General features: G+C 44.9%; 1 protein-coding gene and 1 long non-coding RNA gene across 2 annotated transcripts in view; one reads left to right on the plus strand and one right to left on the minus strand.

The window, feature by feature from the left end:
* ttn.2 (titin, tandem duplicate 2) overlaps window positions 1–22,892 on the plus strand; it is a 166,824-nt gene that overhangs the window by 37,776 nt on the left and 106,156 nt on the right. The window contains 46 exon segments of the mRNA XM_029837082.1: window positions 23–304; window positions 568–846; window positions 1,727–2,005; window positions 2,266–2,544; window positions 2,641–2,928; window positions 3,006–3,284; window positions 3,800–4,081; window positions 4,178–4,456; window positions 4,533–4,811; window positions 4,891–5,169; window positions 5,247–5,534; window positions 5,626–5,904; window positions 6,042–6,323; window positions 7,116–7,394; window positions 7,485–7,766; window positions 7,861–8,139; window positions 8,355–8,642; window positions 8,863–9,144; window positions 9,334–9,615; window positions 9,693–9,971; window positions 10,117–10,404; window positions 10,532–10,819; window positions 10,896–11,186; window positions 11,529–11,816; window positions 12,038–12,148; window positions 12,300–12,585; window positions 12,712–12,895; window positions 12,968–13,051; window positions 13,141–13,408; window positions 13,737–13,997; window positions 14,870–15,079; window positions 15,181–15,258; window positions 15,354–15,380; window positions 16,193–16,249; window positions 16,341–16,379; window positions 17,387–17,458; window positions 17,695–17,754; window positions 17,891–17,971; window positions 18,082–18,138; window positions 18,382–18,780; window positions 18,953–19,297; window positions 19,596–19,673; window positions 20,056–20,571; window positions 20,794–20,853; window positions 21,045–22,253; window positions 22,512–22,595. Of these exon segments, the coding sequence (XP_029692942.1) occupies window positions 23–304; window positions 568–846; window positions 1,727–2,005; window positions 2,266–2,544; window positions 2,641–2,928; window positions 3,006–3,284; window positions 3,800–4,081; window positions 4,178–4,456; window positions 4,533–4,811; window positions 4,891–5,169; window positions 5,247–5,534; window positions 5,626–5,904; window positions 6,042–6,323; window positions 7,116–7,394; window positions 7,485–7,766; window positions 7,861–8,139; window positions 8,355–8,642; window positions 8,863–9,144; window positions 9,334–9,615; window positions 9,693–9,971; window positions 10,117–10,404; window positions 10,532–10,819; window positions 10,896–11,186; window positions 11,529–11,816; window positions 12,038–12,148; window positions 12,300–12,585; window positions 12,712–12,895; window positions 12,968–13,051; window positions 13,141–13,408; window positions 13,737–13,997; window positions 14,870–15,079; window positions 15,181–15,258; window positions 15,354–15,380; window positions 16,193–16,249; window positions 16,341–16,379; window positions 17,387–17,458; window positions 17,695–17,754; window positions 17,891–17,971; window positions 18,082–18,138; window positions 18,382–18,780; window positions 18,953–19,297; window positions 19,596–19,673; window positions 20,056–20,571; window positions 20,794–20,853; window positions 21,045–22,253; window positions 22,512–22,595 (11,346 nt within the window).
* On the minus strand, window positions 16,506–17,754 carry LOC115250118 (uncharacterized). The gene is made up of 2 exons (XR_003888683.1): window positions 17,545–17,754; window positions 16,506–17,397 (listed from the first exon to the last, which is right to left on the minus strand). It is a non-coding gene; the product is annotated as an uncharacterized lncRNA (long non-coding RNA).

Below are 22,892 nucleotides of genomic sequence, written 5' to 3' on the forward strand. Positions count from 1 at the left end.
GAACATTAACCTCTTATCTTAGAACCTCCGACATTTGTGAAGAAGCTTGAGGCAACCAGGCTCATTACCTGTGGCGACTCCTCTCGCCTGGATTGCAAGGTGACTGGGAGTCCAGTCATCACCTTTAAGTGGTTCAAAGATGAGATGGAGATCACTCCCGGTCCTAAATATACCATGGCTGTGGAGGACTTGGTGGCGTCTCTGGAAATAGTGCAGTGTACAGTAGAGGAAAGTGGAGATTATGTCTGCGTGGCCTCCAGTGAAGCTGGTAGTGACTGCTGCTGCAGCACAGTTACCGTCAAAGGTTGGTTTCATGTGAAACGTTCTTGCATTTGTTCTCCTCAGCCACCGCTAAAACTGTGGAAAGAGACAGTAAAATCCCAACCGGGGAATTAAAATGACCATCTCGGTTTATATAACCATTCAGTAACAAGTTACAAACGCTTCTAAATCAGCCTTCTGAGAGGGGGATTTTGGAAAAGTTTCATCATGGAAGATTCATAAAAAGAATTCCTTTTACATCAAATTTCATCTTCACTTTCTTTTATCTTTGTTTCATTCTTGTAGTGCCACCACTATTTGTGCGCAGCCTGGAGTCCAAAGATGTTGTGAAAGGTTCTGAACTAATGCTGGAGTGTCAAGTCTCGGGTTCTGCTCCTTTCACTGTGTCTATGAGTAAAAATGGAAAAGCAATAAGAAATGACAAGAGACACAGGATCAGTGTGAAAGATGACCTGATAGCCCTGCAGGTGCTGGCAGTTGAGCCAGGAGACGTTGGACTGTACCAGTGTACAGTGGAGAATGAAGTGGGCAGGGTCTCCTGTGACTGTCACGTCACCCTCAAAGGTTGGTCCGGGTGTCCGTGCCACAGGGTCGTAGATGGAGTAGAGGTAGTAGTAGAAGTAGTAGTGGTAGTAGAGGTAGTAGTAGAGGTAGTAGTAGTGGTAGAAGTAGAGGTAGTAGTAGTGGTAGTAGTAGATGTAGTAGTGGTAGTAGTAGAGGTAGTAGTAGTGGTAGAAGTAGAGGTAGTAGTAGAAGTAGTAGTAGATGTAGTAGTAGTGGTAGTAGTAGAAGTAGTAGAGGTAGTAGTAGTGGTAGTAGTAGAGGTAGTAGTAGAGGTAGTAATGGTACTAGTAGAGGTAGTAGTAGTGGTAGTAGAGGTAGTAGTAGAGGTAGCAGTGGTAGTAGTAGAGGTAGTAGTAGAGGTACTAGTGGTAGTAGTAGAAGTAGTAGTGGTAGTAGTAGAAGTAGTAGTAGTGGTACTGGTAGAGGTAGTAGTAGTTGTGGTAGTAGTAGAGGTAGTAGTAGAGGTAGTAGTGGTAGTAGTAGAGGTAGTAGTGGTAGTAGTAGAGGTAGTAGTAGTGGTAGTAGTAGAGGTAGTAGTAGTGGTAGAAGTAGAGGTAGTAGTAGTAGAAGTAGTAGTAGATGTAGTAGTAGTGGTAGTAGTAGAAGTAGTAGTGGTAGTAGTAGAAGTAGAAGTAGAAGTAGTAGTAGTGGTACTATTAGAGGTAGTAGTAGTGGTAGTAGTAGAGGTAGTTCAGTTTGGTATTCGGGTCACGTGTACTGGTGATGCTCAGATGGATTCGTCCAGCATCCCAGTCCACGTGCACTGGTGGTTTCCAGGAGAAAGTCCTGCTGTATCTCTGGCTGGAACACCTCAACTCACTGAATTTGTTCTGATATTCCATGGAAAATGCAACCATGCTGATCTTACTGCTTCTTGTAGACCCTCCATCATTTGTGCAAAAGCTGGAGAACCTGAGCTCCTTGGTGGGCAGTGAGGTGTCTTTGCTGTGCGTTGTGAAGGGTTCAGAGCCCATGACTGTGTCCTGGATGAAGGACAACCACGAGCTGAAAGAGGCTGAACACATCCAGCTTTCATATGAGAACAACACGGCACTGCTGCACCTTACAGATGTGCAGAGGAAAGATGGAGGCAAATACTCGTGCCAGGCTCAGAACCAGGCGGGGAGCCAGACCTGCTCTGCTCTGTTAACAGTCAAAGGTTGGTCCAGTCACAACAGTACCAGTCTTATCACCTGTGAGCTTTATTGTCCGTGAGTAAACTGAGACAGCAAGGAGATCCCAGTAGAGGAGCACAAGCGATATTTTAGCGATCATAGTGATGGACACGTGTGTGTAATACCTCAGTGCAGCTAGCGTAATCATGTTATTTAGCCTGCCTGTGGTTCAGGGTTCCAGCTGCTGCCTTCAGGTGACGCTTGTTCAGCATGAATGAACCCGATTGTTTGTTTGAAATCTCAGAACCTGCTAAGATCACAGATGAGGCCAAGTCTATCAGCGTGACTCAGGGGGATCCTGCCACGCTGGAGGCTCGCTTCTCCGGAACGAAACCCCTCAGTGCCACTTGGATAAAGGCTGGCAAGGAGCTGGTCTCAGGCCAGCGATACAAAGTTCACAGCACTGACAGCAGTTCTGTTCTCAAGATTAACAAGACAGACAAAAACGATGGTGGCGAATACACCTTCAGGGTTTCCAATGATGTGGGCCAAGGTTCTTGTGAGGTCACCCTCACTGTTCTTGGTCAGTTCTTCTTTTGTTGCCTTTCATTTGAAACGGATGTCGCTGAATTACACTTTTCTTCTGGGACTGTACCTCACTGTTTGTTTCTCCTGTTAGATCAAATAATTCCACCATCTTTTACACGAAAGCTGAAGCAGACGGAAGGTATCAAAGCCTCATTTGCTCACCTGGAGTGTCTGGTTTCTGGTTCCCTGCCCATAACAATCCAGTGGTTCAAAGATGACAAGGAGATCCAGGCTGACCAGAAACACAAATGCACCTTTTTTGAGAATGTTGCTTTTCTGGAAATCTGTAACCTGGAGAGTAAAGACAGTGGTAGTTATACGTGCATAGCCAAGAACAAAGCAGGGACGGTCCAATGTTCTGCCACCCTGTTTGTCAAAGGTTTGAACAGACTCATCAGAGTAGAGACACAAAGGCAGCTGCAGCATCTGAAGGCCAATGTTTTCCTTCCTTTTCAGAACCACCAAGCATTCTCGAAAAGCCTGAATCCATGAATGTCTTGCCTGGCTCAAAGGTTCATTTCAATGTTCTGCTCTCTGGAACTCCACCACTGATCATCAAATGGTTCAAAAACCAGAAAGAGATTCTTTCTAGCGCTGACTGCTCTGTTATCAAAGACAACACTTCAACCTCTCTGGCTCTGTTCTTTGCCAAATCCTCCGACTCTGGAGAATATCGCTGTGAAATCCAGAACGATGTTGGTGCCACCTCCTGCCAGGCAACGCTCTTTGTCAAAGGTTTTCCTTTTTACTTTTTTCTTCAAACTTGTAATGAGTAGAGAGTTTCTGAGGCTTTAAATAAGCGTGATGACTGAACAGCTAACAGCAGCAAAGCAACTCTGGGAAACCTGTAATCAGCAATAATGTGATAATGTGCAACTGCAGCATCTACAATCATCAAACTCACGGTCACAAAAGGTGACAAAAACAAGACTTGATTTCACACTTAAAAAGAAACCAATTCTCACTGATTTAGGAGAGATTGTGCTGCGGTTTATCAGCTCGAGGAGCCGCCGTGACACGACGGGCTACCAGGAACTCTTCGTATCCACATGTGGAGCTTAGCCATGACAGTGATAAATAACAGTTTCAATATAAGAAGTTTGCTGGAGCTTCTCAGCAGCAGTAAAATACTGCGATTCTCATCTGATGAGGGAACTCATGAAGCTTACAACCAACTTTGTGGACAAGCTACTGATCCGGTTTGGAAGCTTTGGCTTTTGGGTACAACTGTTCTTCTTTTTTGTCTCTAGAACCTCCCAAGTTTACTCGGACGCCAGCCCGAATGTCAGTGACTCGTCTTGGCCAGAATAAAGTGTTTGAGTGCCAGGTGACTGGAACACCTGAGATAGACATCTACTGGTTCAAGGAAGGCTCCGAGATTCATCCCAGTGAACGGTACAAGATGAGCTTTGTTAACTCTGTGGCCTCTCTGGAGGTCTGTGGGACTGACGCCAAGGACAGTGGGCTGTATTACTGTGAGGCTCGTAATGAGGCTGGCAGCGAGAGCTGCAGCATGGAGCTCAAGGTCAAAGGTTGGTTGTGACTGGAGCTCGGAGATTTGGCTCTTTAAATGCATTTAAACAGATCAAATCAGCAGATAAGAGCCATTCTTTCTGTTTTCAACTTAGAAATTCCAACATTTATTAAAGAGCTGGCTCCAGCTGAGGTTGTAAAAGACTCCACTGCCCACCTCGAATGCCAGGTTTCTGGGACCAGTCCCTTTGAGATCACATGGTACAGAGCAGCAAAGGAGATCAAATCCAGTGCTAAACACAGCTTCTCTCAAATCAATGGCATTCTGGGCCTGGAGGTGCACAAATGTGGCGCTGTAGACGTTGGGGAATATCAGTGCACTGTGGCCAATGAGGTGGGAAGCTGTACTTCTAAAGCTACGCTAAAACTTAAAGGTGAGATGAATGGAGATTCCAGATTTAGGGTTGCGCGCTCATTCGCTGACCTTTTTTTGCTGGTTTTATGTCATAGAACCACCAACATTTACAAAGAAGATTGAGAACACAGTCACTGTTCTAGGCAAGGTGGCAGAGTTCCGGTGTGTAGTGGAGGGTTCTCCTACTCTCTCTGTACAATGGCAGAAAGATGACAACTGGATTTTGGAGGATCCAAAAATTGAGAGAACATTTGAGAACAATGTTGCGATTCTTAAGATTCCTGCGTGTGAAGCAGCGCACAGTGGAAAATACAGCTGCCAAGTGGTGAATGAGGCTGGACAGACTAAGTGCTCTGCCACCCTCACTGTCCAAGGTCGGTACTCAAGCAGCTGCGCTGTCGCTCTTCCTTCCTCAGAGACGTTATCGATGATCCTCTTTGTTTTGCACATTAGAGCCTCCTCAGATCACAGAGAAACCCGACGTTATTAAGGTTACCGTTGGAGATCCAGTCAGTCTGGACTGTAAGGTAACTGGCTCGCCTGAGCTCAAAGTGAAATGGCTGAAAGACGAGAAGGAGCTTCAGTCCATCCGACAGCACAAGCTAACGTTTGAGAACAACATCAGCAGCCTGAAGATTCAGTCTGCTCAGCGGGACGATGAAGGAGAGTACATCCTAGAGGTGGCAAACCACATCAGTCGCTGCTCCTGCAAAGTCAAGCTGATCGTGTTAGGTTGGTGTGAAATCTGCACACATGTCCTGAGTCAGAATAAGTGAAGCCCTAATGTCTGACTGTTCCCCCGGTAACAGAACAAGTCATTGCCCCGAGCTTCATCAAGCCCCTGCTAGACATGCAGGAGATTCTTGGCTCCTTTGTTCAGATATGTTGCAAAATTTCTGGATCAATTCCCATCTCAGTGGAATGGCAGAAAGATGGAAAGAAAATCTTCAGTGGTGTGAAACACAAACTCATCCAGCAGGACAACTCGGTGTCTTTAGAGATCGAGCAGCTGGAGCCGGCTGACGCTGGATCCTACTCTTGCAAACTGACCAATGCCGCAGGAAGCTGTGACAGCAGCGCAACACTGCTGGTGAAAGGTTGGACGGTGTTCTTCTCTTACTCTAACTGCTCACGTAGGCCAACTCTGACAGGTGAGTATCTCTTTAACCTGCTGTGTCCTGTCTTCAGAACCTCCCAGCTTTGTGAGTCCACCTGAGCCACAGTCCGCTGTACCTAATGCCAAGGTGCGCTTCAAGGGCACCTTTAAGGGAACACCACCCTTCACAGTTCAGTGGTTCAAGGATGACAAAGAGCTGATGACGGGACCCACGTGCTTCACAGGACTCGATGGACTCTCTTGTTTCTTAGAGCTCTATTCTGTCGGTATTTCTCAGAGTGGAGCTTATTCTTGCCAAGTCCGCAATGCCGCTGGCTCTGCACGCTGTAGTGCAAACCTGACTGTTAAAGGTTGGACTTTTGTCTTTTTAACTCAGCTTTAACCTGTTTTAAAGGCATATCCCGTCCGCCTCTCACCATTGGGCTCTGCTCTGTCTGCAATCATTTGGAATGTCAGCAGCTAACATGTTTGTGTTTTCGCTTTCCAGAACCTCCAGAGTTTGTGCTGAAACTCCCCGTTGCTAAGTTTGTGAAACAGAGCGATTCACTCCGATTAGAGTGCAAAGTCTGTGGAACGACCCCTCTGAAAGTGACCTGGTACAAACACGATACCAAAGTCATGGACGGGGCTAACTGCAGAACATCCTTTGTTGACTCGGTGGCAGTTCTGGAACTGTTGTCTACCAGCTTTGATGATGATGGCGTGTACACCTGTGAGGCTCAGAACGATGCTGGCAGTGTCAGCTGCAGCACCACACTTAGCATTAAAGGTCAGCCTCCCACTGACTTCCTGTTGATAATGTTCATTATTCTGGCTTTACATTGAATTGTTCCTTAAAGGTGCATTACGTAACGTTGTCACGTGTTGAGACTTTAAATTCTTTTTCACTTAAAACTACTAAATTGATCCTATTCACGCGTCTGTGGACGGGTTCCGTTACCGGTGGCCGTTCACACAGTTCGTACATCAAAAATCATCCGAAATTTTATTTTCTGTCTACAGTCTCAAAAGTCAAAATGGGACCAAATTTTCCAACGTTCCATTTTTTCCACCATCGCCTGTGATTTCATGTGGTCACGTGCACACAAGGAAACTGAATTCTTGCGGTAGTTTGATAGCATAAATGCACATCAAGCGACCAGAGTCGTCCAGATTCGCTGTGCACGTAAATCCCTTTAGGGTTCTGCTTTGACTCTTTCTAAACCTCCGTTAAAGTGAGACACTAAGGTTTTGACAGTGGAACATCAAACAGACAAAGACATGTTTGAATGTCTGCAAGTTGAAGATGTTAGCTTTAGTCATCACGACGTTTCTCAACTGGGCTGAAAGTTTTTATCATTATATTCTGCTGAGTCCATAGTCTCAACCCTCCCACCACACTCAAAGCCCGTACATTTGTAGCACATGCTAGTTTTGAGTGTAACAAATGTTGTAGTAGCTGATCATTCCTGACTGTAAAGTCATGGCAGTGTCACAACACGTTCAATGTTACGTCGTTCACCTTTAAGGCCTTTTGGCATAATGAACGCATCTTAAACAGTTCCTCGATCTCTCTCTTCAGAACCTCCATCATTTACCAAAGTACCTCAGCCCATCGAAGGTCTGAAGGGTAAGGACGTGAGTTTGGACTGTGAGCTGAGTGGAACAGCTCCATTCCAAATCACATGGTTCAAAGATAAGAAGCCCTTAACGGAGAGCAGGAAGTATAAAATGTTGAGCGAGGGCAGCTCAGTTACTCTTCACGTTATTGGAATAGAGCCACAAGACGTTGGCCAATACGAGTGCAAAGTTTCCAACAGTGTAGGAAGTGAAACCTGCCAGACCTTGGTTAAACTCAGAGGTCAGTAGAGGTTCTCAACGGCTTTAAATGTTCCGAAATGTCCCCTTCACCATGCTGACTTTGCCCTGTTGGCTCTTTCTGTGTCTCCAGAGCCGCCATCATTTGTGAAGAAATTGTCAAACATGACGGTCATTCTGGGACAGGAAGTGAGCCTTCAGGCCACTGTTAAAGGTTCTGAACCCATTACCGTGTCCTGGGTACAGGACAAGGATCACATTCTCAGAGACGGTGACAACAGGAGAATCACCTTTGAGAACAACAATGTTACACTTAAAGTATTTAAGGCGGATGCCACCACAGCAGGCCGATACACCTGCCGCCTCACAAACGATGCTGGGACAGCCGAGTGTTTTGCTAACTTGAATGTTCTAGGTTTGTAACCATATAATTCTCTCTTTCTCCTGCAAATCGTATCCCCACTCGTCCGCAGCAGCTTTGATTACATGTGTGTGACTGTGGATTCCAGAACCTGCCAAGATTGTGGACAAGCCCGATGCCCTGAGCGTGACAGCGGGGGACATCGCCGCCCTGGAGGTGAAAGTATGTGGAACCCCAGAGCTTGTTACCAAGTGGTTCAAGGACGGAATTGAGCTGGCCTCGGGGAACAAGTACAAAATCTCTTTTTCGCGGATGATCTCCTGCCTGAATGTTCTCTCGACGGAGAAACTGGACTCTGGAGAATACACTTTTGAGATTATGAACGAGGTTGGAAAGGACTTAAGCAAAATCAACCTCACTGTCTTAGGTTGGTGTCTTCTTCCAAATTTCCATGAATTAAATATACAAACAAAAGCTAAACATAAAATTCTACAAAAGGGGAAGATAATTTTCCAGTAGATTTTATATTTAAGGATACATGTGAATGTCTTTTACTAAGAAATAACATGAAATGGATTTAATGGTATAAAGTTGTGTGTGAACACGTGCTTATTCCCCGTGTTTTGCTTTGCTCCCTGACAGATAAGATCATACCGCCCTCATTCTCCAGGAAGTTGAAGGATTGCCACACGGTTGTGGGAAAAACGGGAGAGATGGAGTGCAAAGTTTCAGGATCCCCACCTTTCACTATCTCCTGGTACCATAATGGAGAGGAGATACACAGCGGTCCAAACTATGAGATCTCCTTCAGCAGCAACAGCTGCACCCTCAGGGTGCCCACGCTGAAGCTGTCCGACTCTGGGGTGTATAAGTGCAAGGCCATCAACGAGGCCGGAACCAGCGAGACCACCGCCTCCCTGGATGTGAAAGGTCTGCACCGGCAGTAGAAACACGCACTAGTTTGGTTCATGTTTATTTTATGAACATAAAGCTGTAGATTTTATCACAGCATTTGTTTATGAATGTATGTATTTTTTACAAAGTCAATTTTAATCACCAAAACAAAGAAAATGGTTTTAATTGAACAGATACAACTAAATTAGCAGCTTATACATTTAAGTTAACATGACTCATCTCCTGCTGGTACCAGAACCTCCTTCATTTGTGGTGCCGCCCCAGTCTGTGGAGGCGTTACCAGGCTCAAACGTGACCTTCTCAGCCATGGTGAAGGGCAGCGCTCCGCTCAAGCTGAAGTGGTTCAGAGGGGCCAAGGAGCTGGAGCCCAGCCAGGCCTGCACTTTCTCCCTGAAGTCAACCAACCAAGTCGTTTTGGATCTTCTCAACGTGGGCAAGTCGCACGCTGGAGAATACACCTGTCAGATCATTAATGAGGCAGGGAAGGAGAGCTGGCCAGTTCATCTCACCATCAAAGGTAAGTCAAACACACATGGAAAGCAAGTTAGAGGTGTCAAAAAGCTGAGGGTGTTCAGTTTTCGCCATGTTTGAGCATTTTATAGTAGAATTTAATACAACTACTTAATCAATAACAACACATGTAGGACCCATGTTGCAGAAGGGTTTTCTTCCTGCTGGCCTGATTTTGATTATGTGTTTTGACCAGAACCTGCAGCCTTCTCCAAAAAGCTAAAGGATGTGTCTGTGGAAAAGAGCAAGCCACTGATGCTGGAGTGCACGTACACTGGAACTCCCAAGATCGCGGTTAACTGGTACAAAGATGGCCAGCAGGTTTTTGCTTCATACAAGTACAACATCACCACCACAGAGAGCTCCTGCATCCTCGAGTGCCTGAGCACTGACGACAAGGAGGCTGCTGGGAAATATCTGTGTGAGGTTTCCAACGATGCTGGCAGGGACACCTGTGAAGCCACCGTGTCCATCCTCGGTTAGTCCAGCAGAGCTTTCACCTCAACTTTACTCTCAATTCTTCAAATGTAACCTTGGAATCTTTCCTGGACGCAGAACCTCCATACTTTGTGGAGACCCTGGAGCCCATGGAAGTGACAGCAGGAGACGCCGTCTGTCTGAAGTGCAAGGTAGCCGGCACACCCGAGATCAAGGTGTCCTGGTTCAAGGCTGATGGTAAAGTTCGCTCCAGCCCCACCTGCAGACTGGAGTACTCGAAGGGCGTGGCCTGTCTGAAGCTCAGCAAGGCCACCAAGACCGATATCGGAGAGTACACCTGCAAGGCCGAGAACAGCATAGGCTCAGCCTCCTCCTCCTGCAGACTCAGCGTACAGGGTGAAGACCTGAAGTTCTTTTTTCCTCCAATGTTGTTACTTTTCATTTGATTCAGGCTTCATTTCTACACACTTTTACAGCTGTGATTTATTTTAAATTTGCTGTGGAATAATGTCTAGTTACCATAACTGCACCTTGATTTCAGAAGCCAAAACGCCACCATCCTTCCCCAAGAAGATCACCAGCCTGCAGCAGACTGAGGGTCAGCCCGTCCGCTTTGAGTGCCGCATCGCCGGCTCGTCGCCCATCGAGGTGTCCTGGCTGAAGGATGGTGAGCCGCTGAAGGAGGGCGGAGACTTTTCCATGCTGTACGATGACAACACGGCGGTGCTGCAGATTGAACGCGGTGAAATGAGGCACTCTGGCGAGTACACGTGCGTGGCCACCAACAGCGTGGGCTCTACCTCCTGCAGGGCCAAACTCACTCTCCAAGGTCTGTCATTTGGACCTGACTGTGGTCGGACATGTGGCCCATGTGGTCATGTCAGATTTCATGTTGTCAAACAATCGTGGATTCTGATGGGTCTGTTTAAAGTTCCCCACCTTCTTTTGCTCTGCAGAACCCAGATACCCTCCAGTCTTTGACAGGAAATTGGCACCACAGGAAGTGACAGTAGGAGACAGCATAGAGCTGGAGTGTCACATGACTGGGTCTGCCCCCATTAAAGTCACATGGTCCAAAGATCACAAAGATATTCGAAGTGGTGGAAATTATAAAATCACTTGTGTTGATGATACCCCCCACCTGACCATCCTGAAGGCTGACAAAAGTGACACAGGAAAATATTTCTGTTCTGCCATGAACGACGTAGGGAAGGTCTCCTGTTCCTCTGACATCACCGTTAAAGGTATTTGAGCTTTTCATCCACACTTGAGCTTTGCAGCCTCACTTCCTCCATCATCAACACTTCTTTGAATTCACAGAGCGTAAAAACCCACCAGTGTTCACCAAGAAACCCTCGGAGCACATCGAGGACACGGAGGGCAGGCTGGTGAAGATTGAGGGCAGAGTGTCCGGCTCGCAGCCCATGTCTGTCAGCTGGTACAAAGGAGACACTGAGATCCACAGCTCAGACAAATATGACGTCAGCTTCAAGAGCAACGTGGCGGTGCTGTGTATCAAGAGTAGTGAGGTGACTGACAGCGGCAGGTACACCTGCCAGGCCTCCAACGAGGCTGGGCGAGCCTCCTGCGACACCACCGTTGGCATTTCAGGTGAGCTCCCTTTGGATCTTTCTAATGGTAGCGATGGGAACGCTAAACACGTGGAAGACCTCTCCAGGATGATACTTCGACGATTACACTGGTGGAAGAACGTTTTGGCTTATCCTTAGAATTTGCCATTAATATTGGTGGTCAAATCTTTTTGTGTTTCAGAAGGTGTGGCTTCATTAGGCAGACAACAGCAAATGATTTTAGCTTTTATTAAAAAATTCTTGACAGTTTCAAGATGTCAGTTCTCAAAATTGTGGTTATCCAACTCGACAAATAACATGTTAATGTGTTCAAAACGGAACAAACAGAAAGCATGAAATACTGTTCTTGACTAACCTGCAGAGGCCAAGAAGCCTCCAGTGTTCGACGTCCCTCTGAAGCCGCTGACGGTGGATGAGGGCGACAAGATGAGTCTCAAGTGTCACGTTTGTGGCTCCGCCCCTCTGACGGTCCAGTGGATGAAGGACAGGAAGGAGCTGGTGTCAGCTGGAAACACCAGAATCAGCTTTACGGATGGGACGGCGTGCCTGGAGATCAGCCCTGCCTCCAGAACCGATGCCGGTGATTACCTGTGCAGGGCCACCAACGGCGCCGGCACTGAGTTCTGCAAGGCCAAAGTCACAGTCAGACGTGAGTGCTGAACACCCCAATCCAGTTTAAACTAAATCTGAAAGATTTCCTCATTTAATGTGACGTTTTGAGATGTTTAAGATTAGGATGATATTTGATAATGACGTTCACGTGATAGTATTGGGACTACACTGGAATGTTTGATTGAATGTTCCTTTTGATGAATTCATGTTTTGTCAGTCGGGTTTATTCTTCAGAATCTGATGTTTGTCATCCTGCAGAGAAACCAGGAGCAGCTCCGGCACCTGCTGAAGCTCCAGCTGCCACTCCGGCAAAAAAACAGGACAACTTGTTCTTCATTGAAGAGCCCAAACCCATTCGTGTCCCAGAGAGTGAGTCGGTTCTGTCTTGAGAGGATATACAGAGAAAAGGACTGTTTTCAGAACATTTTAAAAAAAAATCCACTCTTTAAATGAAATGAATCTATTATGTAAAAGAAAAGTGTGCGTTTGTTCATCGTAATGCTCCACCTGCTGTTTACAGAGAGCACCGCCACCTTCATGGCCAAAGTGGGCGGTGACCCCATCCCCAATGTGAAGTGGATGAAGGGGAAATGGCGGCAGATCACACACGGTGGTCGCATCTCTGTCGACCAGAAGGGCCAGGAGGCCAAGCTAGAGATCCGTGAGGTGACCAGGTCTGACTCAGGCCAGTACAGGTGCGTCGCCTCCAACAAGCACGGGGAGGTTGAGTGCAGCTCCGAACTACATGTGGAGGAGAAGAAGGAGACGGCGGTGCTTGATGGAGACCTCCGAGCCAAGCTGAAAAAGTGAGAGAAACCTTCAGTGAACTAACTAACCAGGAGAAATAACCCCGGCCTAGCTGTCAAAGTCAAAACGTGCGAACAATCATAACTCCAATAAAATCCACGAATCTGACGGGTTTTTCCTCTCAGGACCCCCTCGAAGCAGAAAAGTCCAAAGGAAGAGAAGGACATAGATATCATTGAGCTGTTGAGGAACGTCGACCCCAAAGAGTACGAGAAATATGCCCGGATGTACGGCATCACTGACTACCGCGGCATGCTGCAGGCCATCGAGCAGCTGAAGAGGGAGAAGGCTATGGAAAGTGGAAGACCAGTAAGTTGCTGTCCTCACTGCACGTGTCTGCCAGTCAGAGGAGCTGTGCAGTGATGCCGCTGTGATTGACAGGAGCTGGAACGTGTTGAGAGACAGTCTGAGGAGGACATGGCCAGATTGGTGGCTGACCTGCAGAAGAGGATGGAGAGGACGGAGGTCGGGTTGAATCCAAAGATCAAACTTTCTGACACCTGACGGACTCTGTCGGTCAGATGGTTCACGTTGCTCTGCTTTGTCTCCCACAGCCCGTAACCGTGTTGAGGGATATTTCTGACCAGTCTGTCTTCACTAACAAGGAGGCAGAATTCCAGTGTGAGATCACGATCAACTACCCAGAGATCGCCCTGTCTTGGTACAAGGGCACCCAGAAACTGGACAGCAGCGACAAGTACCACATCAGTGCCAGTGGGGACCGCCACCTGCTCAAGATCAGGAGGTGCCAGGCATCAGACCAGGGCAACTACCGGGTGGTCTGTGGACCCCACATCTCCAGTGCCAAGCTCGTCGTTATGGGTCAGTAGAGGGACTGTGTCCTAATCGCATCTGTTTTCAGAAAGTGACAATGTTGTGGAAGCAAAAATATCAGAAGAATTGAGATCTGAGTGTGAATGAAGCTTCTTTTATGACCGCTGGCTTTGTCATGTTGTCATCAATCATGTGACCAGCGGACAATTGTGCAAGCAAATCTGACCCATGATTATTGAAATCATCATTTATCAAGAAGACCAGAGAAATGTTGCCCCTTAAATGGGCCAAACGGGCTCCCGGGATTATTATGGATGAATTATGGTTAGTGACATGTTTGTTTTTGACAGATGTTTCTGTTCCTCGTGTCTTTCAGAGGCAGAGGTTGAAAAGCATCTACAGGACACTTCGGGTAAGGAGGGCCAGTCGTGCACGCTGTCTTGTCAGTTGTCCATCCCCAATGTCCAAGCTCAGTGGTTTAAAAATGGAAAACAGTTAGAGCTGAAGGGCAAGTTCACATCTGAGGTGAAACACAAGATTCAGAAACTTCTGATCAGTGACCTCAAGCCTGAAGACCAGGGCCGATACACCTGCCAGTATCAGAACCTGCAGTCGTCGGCCGACCTCTGGGTGGAAGGTTTGTACCTGGAAATAATCCTGAAGCCTTCTAGACGTGCTGGATGTTATTTGGGTTTTTTACTAACCTCTTCCACCTTTTCCATCAAACAGTGAGACTAATTTTTCTGGATTTCCCTCTTTTTTGTCTCTTTCTTCTGGGATTTGTCTCCCTCTATCATAACATGGTTCCACCTCTCCTCTTCTGGGTTACCTTGCCAGAAATGTCGACTGTCATTTTGTCTGTATGTCCATCTTCATCCATCTTCTCCCAACAACCAGTCAGCCAAGCCGCCTGATAACCTTCTCCATGTGGCAGTTTTGTAACATGTAACTAAAGTATTCTGGTACAACAGTAACCACAAATGTTAAATACTAAATAGTAAAACACTAAAACTACAAGTTAAAGTACATTTAGACATATTTTGGAAAAATGTAAAAGTAGAATGACATCTTGAAACATCTTGAAACTTAAATGAACATTTTGTTTGTTCTAATTGAGTTGTAATTTGTTCTTCTTTGTTAAAAAAAAACCTTTCCTTTTTTGTTTTTCTATTTTCTCTATTTCTGTGTTCTAACTAAACAAAGCTAACCACAGTATGGCTAAACCATCAAATAAACTACTGGATAATCAAGCCAAATCTCAAGAATATAGAAGCCACTTGACAATTAGACACTACTAAAATACTACAGGAATGAAAATGTCAGTATTTGTTTTATGAAACATTCAGATTAACGTATAAAAGCTCAAAGCAGCTAAAGTAGACACGTTCAGTCAGGAGTAACAATACTCAGAAATACTCAGTTACATCCCATCGCTGCCACGTGGTCGGCGTGTTAATCAAGACTTCCATTTTTGTCAGACACTCGTTTATCCGTCTTTCTTTTTTTTAGCCGAGCAAATTCATTTCACCAAACGCATCCATAGCATCGAAGTCAATGAGCGGCAGTCGGCCACATTCGAGTGCGAGGTGTCCTTCGACAATGCCATTGTTTCATGGTACAAAGACACCTGGGAACTGAAAGAAAGCCCCAAATACAACTTCACAAGTGAGGGCCGAAGACATTTCATGGTCATCCGAAATGTGGCCATCGAAGACGAAGGTGTGTAGAGCGCCGCCGCAGCGTCAGAGCCCCTCAGACTTGTCTCTCATTGTTTCTTTCTGACCTGAGTGTTCATCGTCTTCATTAATAATCCCATGTAGGCGTGTACTCAGTGATTGTGAGGTTGGAGCCCAGAGGAGAGGCTAAGAGCACAGCTGAGCTTTATTTGTCTGGCAAAGGTACAGTTCCTAGTCAGGCGGCACCTTTAAAGCTTCTGTTCAGCCTTCCACTCGTTTAGCTTTTAACTTGCGCTTTGCTTTCCCCCTTTTCGCAGAAATTGAACTGGCGATGGTGCCTTTAGGTAAGTGGTAGCTCGGTTTGAAGGTTTACGGTTTAAAAACACAACACTATTCGATACAGATCAGCCCACACAACATGGCGGCGGCGGACAGGTGTCTCCCTGAGTGAGCCGAGCGAGACGCTAAAGTTTATATCAGCTATCTTAAACGTGAATAAATTCTACTCCGATCTAAATTCCCGTCCTTGCACGGAAACACGTCCGTCCTGAGAAATAGCAAGTTTGATTGGATGTTGTCTGAGCATCACAACTCACTGTTGTGGAGCCAGAAGAACCACCCAAGGGCACCAGCATGAGCCACGGCCGCCCTGTTGCGCTTTTCCGGGTCATAGGTGGGATTTTCCTGTTTGGAATAAACCAGGAACAATACGAGAGAAGCGCGGGAGCGTTAAAGCTACCGAACGAAGGACCCCCCGGTACAAAATGGTCCAAATGTCTGCCGGGAGGTTTTATTTATGGCCGGAGCGGGTGGTGGCACAAGCCATATGAGGGATAGCAGTTCTGGGGAAATGGGACAGGTTCTAGTTTCCATCCGTGGATAGACATTCTTTAATTAGCATTGCTATTAGCTACACACAGAACATAGTATCTTCTATTTGTTCTTACCTATAGAAGCTAAGGAATTATTTCCTTCTGTCTAAAATTAAGGTGAATGCTATGTTAGGTATGATAAGGCTAATGCTACAGGTGATTAGGTTGAAATGATAAAGGCTTTGGATTTCAGCATGTTAGCGGTGGTTGATGTTAATTAAAGGCACTTTTCCCCCTAAAGTCCTGTTAAAGACCTGTTCTGTTGTCTTGGTGTGATTGTGTAGATGTCACGGACTTATCGGTTCAGAGGCCCGAGGTTCCGTCTTCAGTGGAAATCCAAGGTAACTTAAAGAGGCATCATTTTAAACATTTTGTATTCTGATTTTTGGTTTAATGTGATAATGAGGCCACCATGTTCTCTTTCTTTTGAAGAATCTTCTGAATTCTATCATTATGAAGAAGAACAAAGAGGTATTTTCAACCAGTGCATTTCTTTCTGTGTCCCCCATCAGATTATTATTTCTTCTTATTATAATGCATGTTTCATTTGTTTTTATTTGACATGAAAGAATTCAAAACAGTGTTTTTGTCTCTAACTCAATCATTCATCCATTCTTCCACATTAGGATAAAAGGAGTATTCAAAAATAAACCTAGTTATTAGATCCAAGTTCAGACATTTCAGAGTTGTCAACATCAAATAAATAGGAAAGTTTGAACATAGAGAAACATTTCAGTTCAAATTTCACGTATCTGATGAAGCACTGACACAGTCCAGGAGGTAGGTTCCGTGGGTTCCCTCCTGCACATGAAGGAACCTTTAGCTCCTTTGTGGATCTTCCTGTCTTCTTTTGTGTCCTCACTCTGAAAAGTTGCTCTGCCGAGGTTGATAGTGATCGAAGACTCTTCATCATTCTGTCACCCTCCTCCTCCTCATCCAGTGAAGAGCATGTGATCTGACCTCCTTCATGGTGGTTTAAATGTCGCCCTAATGACGGATGGGCATTCCGATTTGATCCGTATTTTGCATCAGCCACCTTGATTCTTTAATGTCATGATTGTAGAGGTATTTTGGGTGTATATGTTTATTAGAACTTCATCTCAATTCGTCTTTAGTTTGGTTCCAATTCCTTCGGTGACTCTTGAGGCGTCCATGTCCAGGCGTCCTGGATTCTTTCACCATCTGTTTGGTCTCTAGTTTCTCTTTTCTTGAACCTCTGAAATTAGAATGATGTTTTATTCAAATGAGACACTTCAGAAGTTCATCATCAAGAAAAAGTATTGTGACTGAAGCCGTGGCCTTTCCATTTACTGGCTCCCGTCCTCTTCGTGGTCTTCACACCTTGGGTCTATCATGAGCTCAGACTCACTTGTGTTTGTCCATCTAATCGCTGTGTCAGGATTTCTACTTGGTTATCCAGCAGGAACATTGTATTACGCTGACTCTGAGCATGTTCCTGTGTCCTCTGTCTCAACCAGCTACAAGAGTTCTTGTTGAGGAGACGGTGGTGACCAAAAAGGTTGAAATGAGAGAGGGAGTCCCATTAGAAGGTAATCCTCACCTCCTGTAGCTCAGCCTCCTGCTAAGCTGTGCTACGCACAAACGTAAAATCTAAGCTTTGTCCTTCTGCACTTACGTCCCCGTGGGGCTTGTCTCCTTCTGCTCCGTCGTTATTTGCATGTTATTTAACAACTTAGTTTGGTCTTAATATCTTGTGGCGCGCTTCGCTTTACTTGACATTTCTTCACATTTGTCCTGTGGTCCTCATACGATCGTGTCTTTTAAGTAGAGAAAAAGCCAGAAGAGAAGCCAGCACCACCCAAGAAGGAGCCTTCACCACCAAAAGGTACCAATACACCCCAATGCCTGTTTCCATGTCTTTTTCACATATTTAGAGTTTCACTTTAACCCTTAATTCACATAGATGTGAATCCTCCTCAGAGTTTGAAATTTTATTCTTTTTATGAAATGAAACACTGTAGCAGCAAAGCCCAAAAAGCCAGTGGAGGAGAAGATTGCCAAAGCTTTAGTCTCTGAAAAGAAAGAAGTCTCTCCTGTCAAAGGTAGAGGTGTCCGATTTTAACATTCTGATATATCTTACATCTTTGTTGCTCTGTCCTTTAATACTTCCATTTCCTAGAATTTTACTTATGTTTTTAATGTATCTTGCAAGAACCGGAGGACAGTGCTCCTCTGCCACCAGCCAAGATTCCCGAAGAACCAAAGAAAGGTACTTAACTTTACTCTGATTGGCACAAACCAAAAACAGTTCTTTGTTTACAGTTGAGATACTCACCTCTTTTGTCTAATTACTACTGTGTGGACTGAAGTAAGTGAAAAATACACATCTGACAGCACTTTTTGTCTTCAGTGTCCATTTTCACTTCCTCTTTTAAAGCCTCTTAACAGTTACTTAAAAGATTCTGCTGATTACATGCTAACCTCAGCCACTGTCTGTCTTACCTGCCTGAAGATGAGCCTCAGGTACCTGTGGAACCAAAAACTGCAGCTAAACCCAAACCTGAGACCAAGCCCGCACCAAAGGCAGAACCAGAACCGAAGCCCAAACCGAAGGCAGAACCTGAAGCAAAGCCCAAACCGAAGGCAGAACCTGAACCAAAGCCCAAACCAAAGGTGGAACCCGAACCAGAGCCCAAACCAAGGGCTGAACCTGAACCAAAGCCCAAACTGGTGGTGGAACCTGAACTGAAGGCAAAACCCATACTAAAGCCAAAACCGAAGACAGAAAGTGAAGCCAAGCCCACACCAGCTCCCAAAGTGGAACCTGAACCCAAGCCTGCAGTGAAGGTTGAGCCAGAGTCTGAGGCCAAGCCAGAACCAGTCAAGAAGCTGAAAACACCACCATCCAAAGGTATTTACTGTTTGTGTGGTCATGTGGGTTTGGGTGAATTCTTGTTGTGTCTACTTTGTTTCTCTGTGTAACAAGATGTCTCACCTGTGCTTCGAACATAGAAGCCGCTCTTGGTGTTTCTGTGGCTTAATTTATTTTCTGATATCTTCCCAAACTTAATTGTTACTTTAAGTTGCTGAAGAAGCTGCAAAACCAGAACTGAAAAAGGTTAAGCCTGAACCAGAAGTATCAAAGGCTGAAGGTCCAAAACCAGAAAAAGCCAAACCAAAAATCCAGGAAGCAACAAAGCCTGAACCTAAAGTCCCAAAACCGGAACTGAAGAAACTTGCACGAGAACCTGAAACAACTAAACAGGAACCAGAAGTTGGTAAACCTCAGCCTGTTGAAATAAAGCCAGAACGTCCACTTTCCAAACCAGAGCCTGCGGTACTGCGGAAGTCCAAACCAGAAGTAAAGGAGATTGATGCTGGAGTGAAACTAGAGCCAAAGCCTACAACAAAGCAACTACTAAAAAAAGGTATTGAATGTCTCTGACCTGGAGTTTTTCTTGACAGTCTTAACTCCAGAGTCAAACTTTAACTTGCAAGGCATCACATTCTGTCACTGATAACTGATGTATAATAGTAGTTTTATTTGAGGTATTCATGCAGTGGCACCCAAACGTCTATATGCCGATAATCTTCCAATGCTTTTGAGGGTTTTCTTGAGTCAAATCTTAGAGTACATCTTATCATCTTATACTCGACAGAGTTGCCCTTCCTGTCACATTCTTCATTTTACTGAAATGCTTCTAATGTGTGAATGATGCTCTTTAGAAACAATTCCTGAGCCTCCCAAAACAGCCAAGAAATCAGAACCAGCTGTCGCACCCATCGAAGAATCAACAAAACAAGGTACTTTTCATTATCTGATGGATCTTTTCTTGGTTAAAGCCAAAGCCTTGCTAGCTTCTTTGATTTGTTGGTATCATTACTTCCGCCAAGGAGGTTACATGACAGCCAGCATTTTTTCTTTGCAAAATAACTCACAAAATTCTGGACTGATTTTAATGACATTTTCAGGTCCAAAAACACACATACACTCTGTACTTTGGAAGTAAGCTTTGTTTCTGGTTTTAGATGTTATAAAGCAGATCTTCCATGATTCTTATTGCTTTAGAAGTGAACATTGATAGGGTTTTTTATATTCTTCTTTCACTATGTCTTTAATTAATTGTGCGCCAGCACATTTTAACCTCTTTTTTCTTGACATGTCCTGTGTCAAATCTTCTTAAAGATTTGAAGCCCAAACCTAAACTCTTACCTAAAGGAGTGCCTGAACATGTACCCCAGGAGTATGATAAGAGGGTTCTGTTGGAAGCCAAAAGGGTTTCTGAAAAGGTACTGGAAGAATTTCTTGAGAGACAACCTACAGATACAGCAGAGGTGGAGGAAAACACTTTTGAGAGGGTCCCAGGAAAGGTGCCGGAATCAATGAGAAAAGTTGAGGAAAGTCCAAAGCTGGTGGTTCATGAAAAAGTACTTGAGAAAGTTCCAGAAAAACCACCAAAAACAGTTCCAGAGAAAGCTGCTCTTCAGAGGAAGCTAACTGAGGAGGAGAGAACTCCTGCGAAGTTACCTGCAGAGCTTCCTATAAAGGTTGACAAAGTAAAACCTGAAGTGTTGTCAAAGAAAGACACCGAAAAAATACCTGTGGAAAGGCTACCCTTAAAAGTGCTTGATAAAAAATCTAAGAAGGCCTCTGAAGCTCAGCCTGAACAGGCACTACAAGCACTGAAAGCTCCAGCTACAGGTACAATAGATGGAATTTATATCTCCTTGAGTCTTGCCCAGTCAGTCCATTTACAGCATTTATTTAACTGAGGGGTTGCTTCTTGATAAGTGGGTCTGTTATGCCATCTGCCATTTCTTTTGCGTCTCGTCTTGCCGGATTTAACATTTGCATGACATTTGTGATTATTTGCTTCTTGGTCTTCTGGAGTTAATTAAAAATGATTAATTCTTTCAAAAACAGTAAGAAAGGAGGCTGAGGCGATTGTTCCTACAGAAGAGAAGAAAGTCTCTACAGAAAAAGGTACCAGCCATGATGGAGCATTTTAACTGTCAATTCAGCCTTGATTGTAATAGTGAGCAGGTGGATTTTCACTTTGCACTAATACCAAAATGTTGCCCTCCTTCTTAACTCTGATGTTTGTCTTTGTGTTTGTCATTGTCTCTTGGCGCCGCCATCATGACGCCTCTTCTTGTATTTCTTAAAACTCTCAGCAACTCTGAAATTCATCAAGCCCAAAAAAATAGAAGGAACTCGGGAGACACATGAAGTCAGCCACACAGCAGAGAAACTGTTCCCCATGCAGGAAGTTGAAAAGAATCAAGACATATTTGAACAACACGTCATACTGTCGTATGAAGATGAGGTAGCTCTTCCGGGAAAGGCTGTACTATCATTGCCTGAGGTATATGATGAAGACACGAGCCAAAGAGATAAAACATCTGAAATACAAGGCGAGATTTCTGTTACTGACAAAGCCAAGAAAGAAACCAAGCTGTCTAAACATAAACTTGTCCCGAAAACACAAGAAACCACTGCTGCCATAGAGGAGAAAGTTTGGGAGAAGTCAACGCTCCCAGATAAACCTCTGAAAGCAAAAACTGAAGAAATAATGGTCATACCAGATAGAAAAGAGGATTCTCTTCATGAGACCAACATCACAATTGAAAAACAGAGACAGATGGCTCTTAAGGCAGAGAGCAAAGAGAGACAAGTGAGAAAGGGCGACATTGTAAAAACTGAAGACGGGAACAAAGACAGAGGGTCAGTCGTGGCGAAGGTCATGATCGATGAACCCAAAGCTCCTGTGACTATCAGCACAGATGCAAGAAAACAAAGTAGGGAAGAAAGGAGGGTACTGACAGAGAAATCAGTTAAACATGATGACCGCATCACATTAATCATACCGAAAGAAAGGGACAGAAGAGTTGAACAAGTCACAGAAACGATAAACGAAGCAGAAAAAGCCCCAGTCCAAAACCGGTTTGATGTCGCAGCACCTTCCCAGATGAAAAAGGTTACAGAGGACATGAATAGAATTGTGGAAACCCAGATTCAACCAACAAATATCACTGTCTCGAGTAGAGAAACTTTACAAGATTTGTTGGTAGTCAAACCTGAGGCAGCGCAGGAGCTCAAATCTGATGTTACTTTCAAGAAGAAAGTTGTGTCTAAAGTAGGAGAGAGCCTTGAAGAAAAAATGATTGAGTCATTCACTGATATTGAGTTGAAGAGACCTAAAGAGATCCAACAAGATTCAACAGCATTTTCAACAAAAGCTGAAGGTGCAACCAGAAAAGGCGAGAAAAGCAGGGCCAGACCTCCAAAGGAGGAATCTCTGGAGAAGGTGCCCGAGACAAAATCTTTGGTCCCTTTAAAGGCAGTTGAAAAGAAAAGACCTTCACCACAATCAGCTGCCAGAGGTATCAAGAGACTAACTATCCTTTTTATTCTCACACGATTACACATTCTATTCTTTGAACCAACCGAAGGAACACTTGGACATCTGTCCTGTTCCAACTCATGATAAGTGTATTTTTATGTCTTATCCCCCTATGCCTTATCGTCAGGCATCACTGTTCTTTTACTGCCTGTTTTTTTTCCTTAAATGAATTCTTTTTTGTCCTCTTTTTCTTCCCTACTAATTATGGGCATGTTGTATATGAAAAATGAAATGGAAGAAGAAACCCAGGCGATTCCCACAACAGTTCCTCCAGCTCTGACTCCTGAAAGTGCTGAGATTATAGTAGGAGGACCAGATAAAGGTAGAGCAATGGCCTCTGTTCATGTCTGATTGTGAGCTGCCACACTTTCTGATGATCCCTGCTTTTGTTCTTTAACTCTAAGTCTTTGTGTCTCTGTTTTCCCCTCTAATCTCTTGGCACCGATTCATGGTGCTTTTTCTTCCCATTTCTTAAAATCTTCATCCTCTAGCAGATACCACTTGCCTTTCAAAGGCACCTCCTCAGAGGATTCAAGCTGATCCTAGAGAAGAGTTCACTCTTAAGACTTTGGTGAAAAAACAAAAAGAAAAACTGGATGAAGATTTTGTACAAAAAACT

This window comes from Takifugu rubripes, chromosome 1 (assembly GCF_901000725.2).
Source record: "Takifugu rubripes chromosome 1, fTakRub1.2, whole genome shotgun sequence".
Classification (NCBI taxonomy): Eukaryota; Metazoa; Chordata; class Actinopteri; order Tetraodontiformes; family Tetraodontidae; genus Takifugu; species Takifugu rubripes.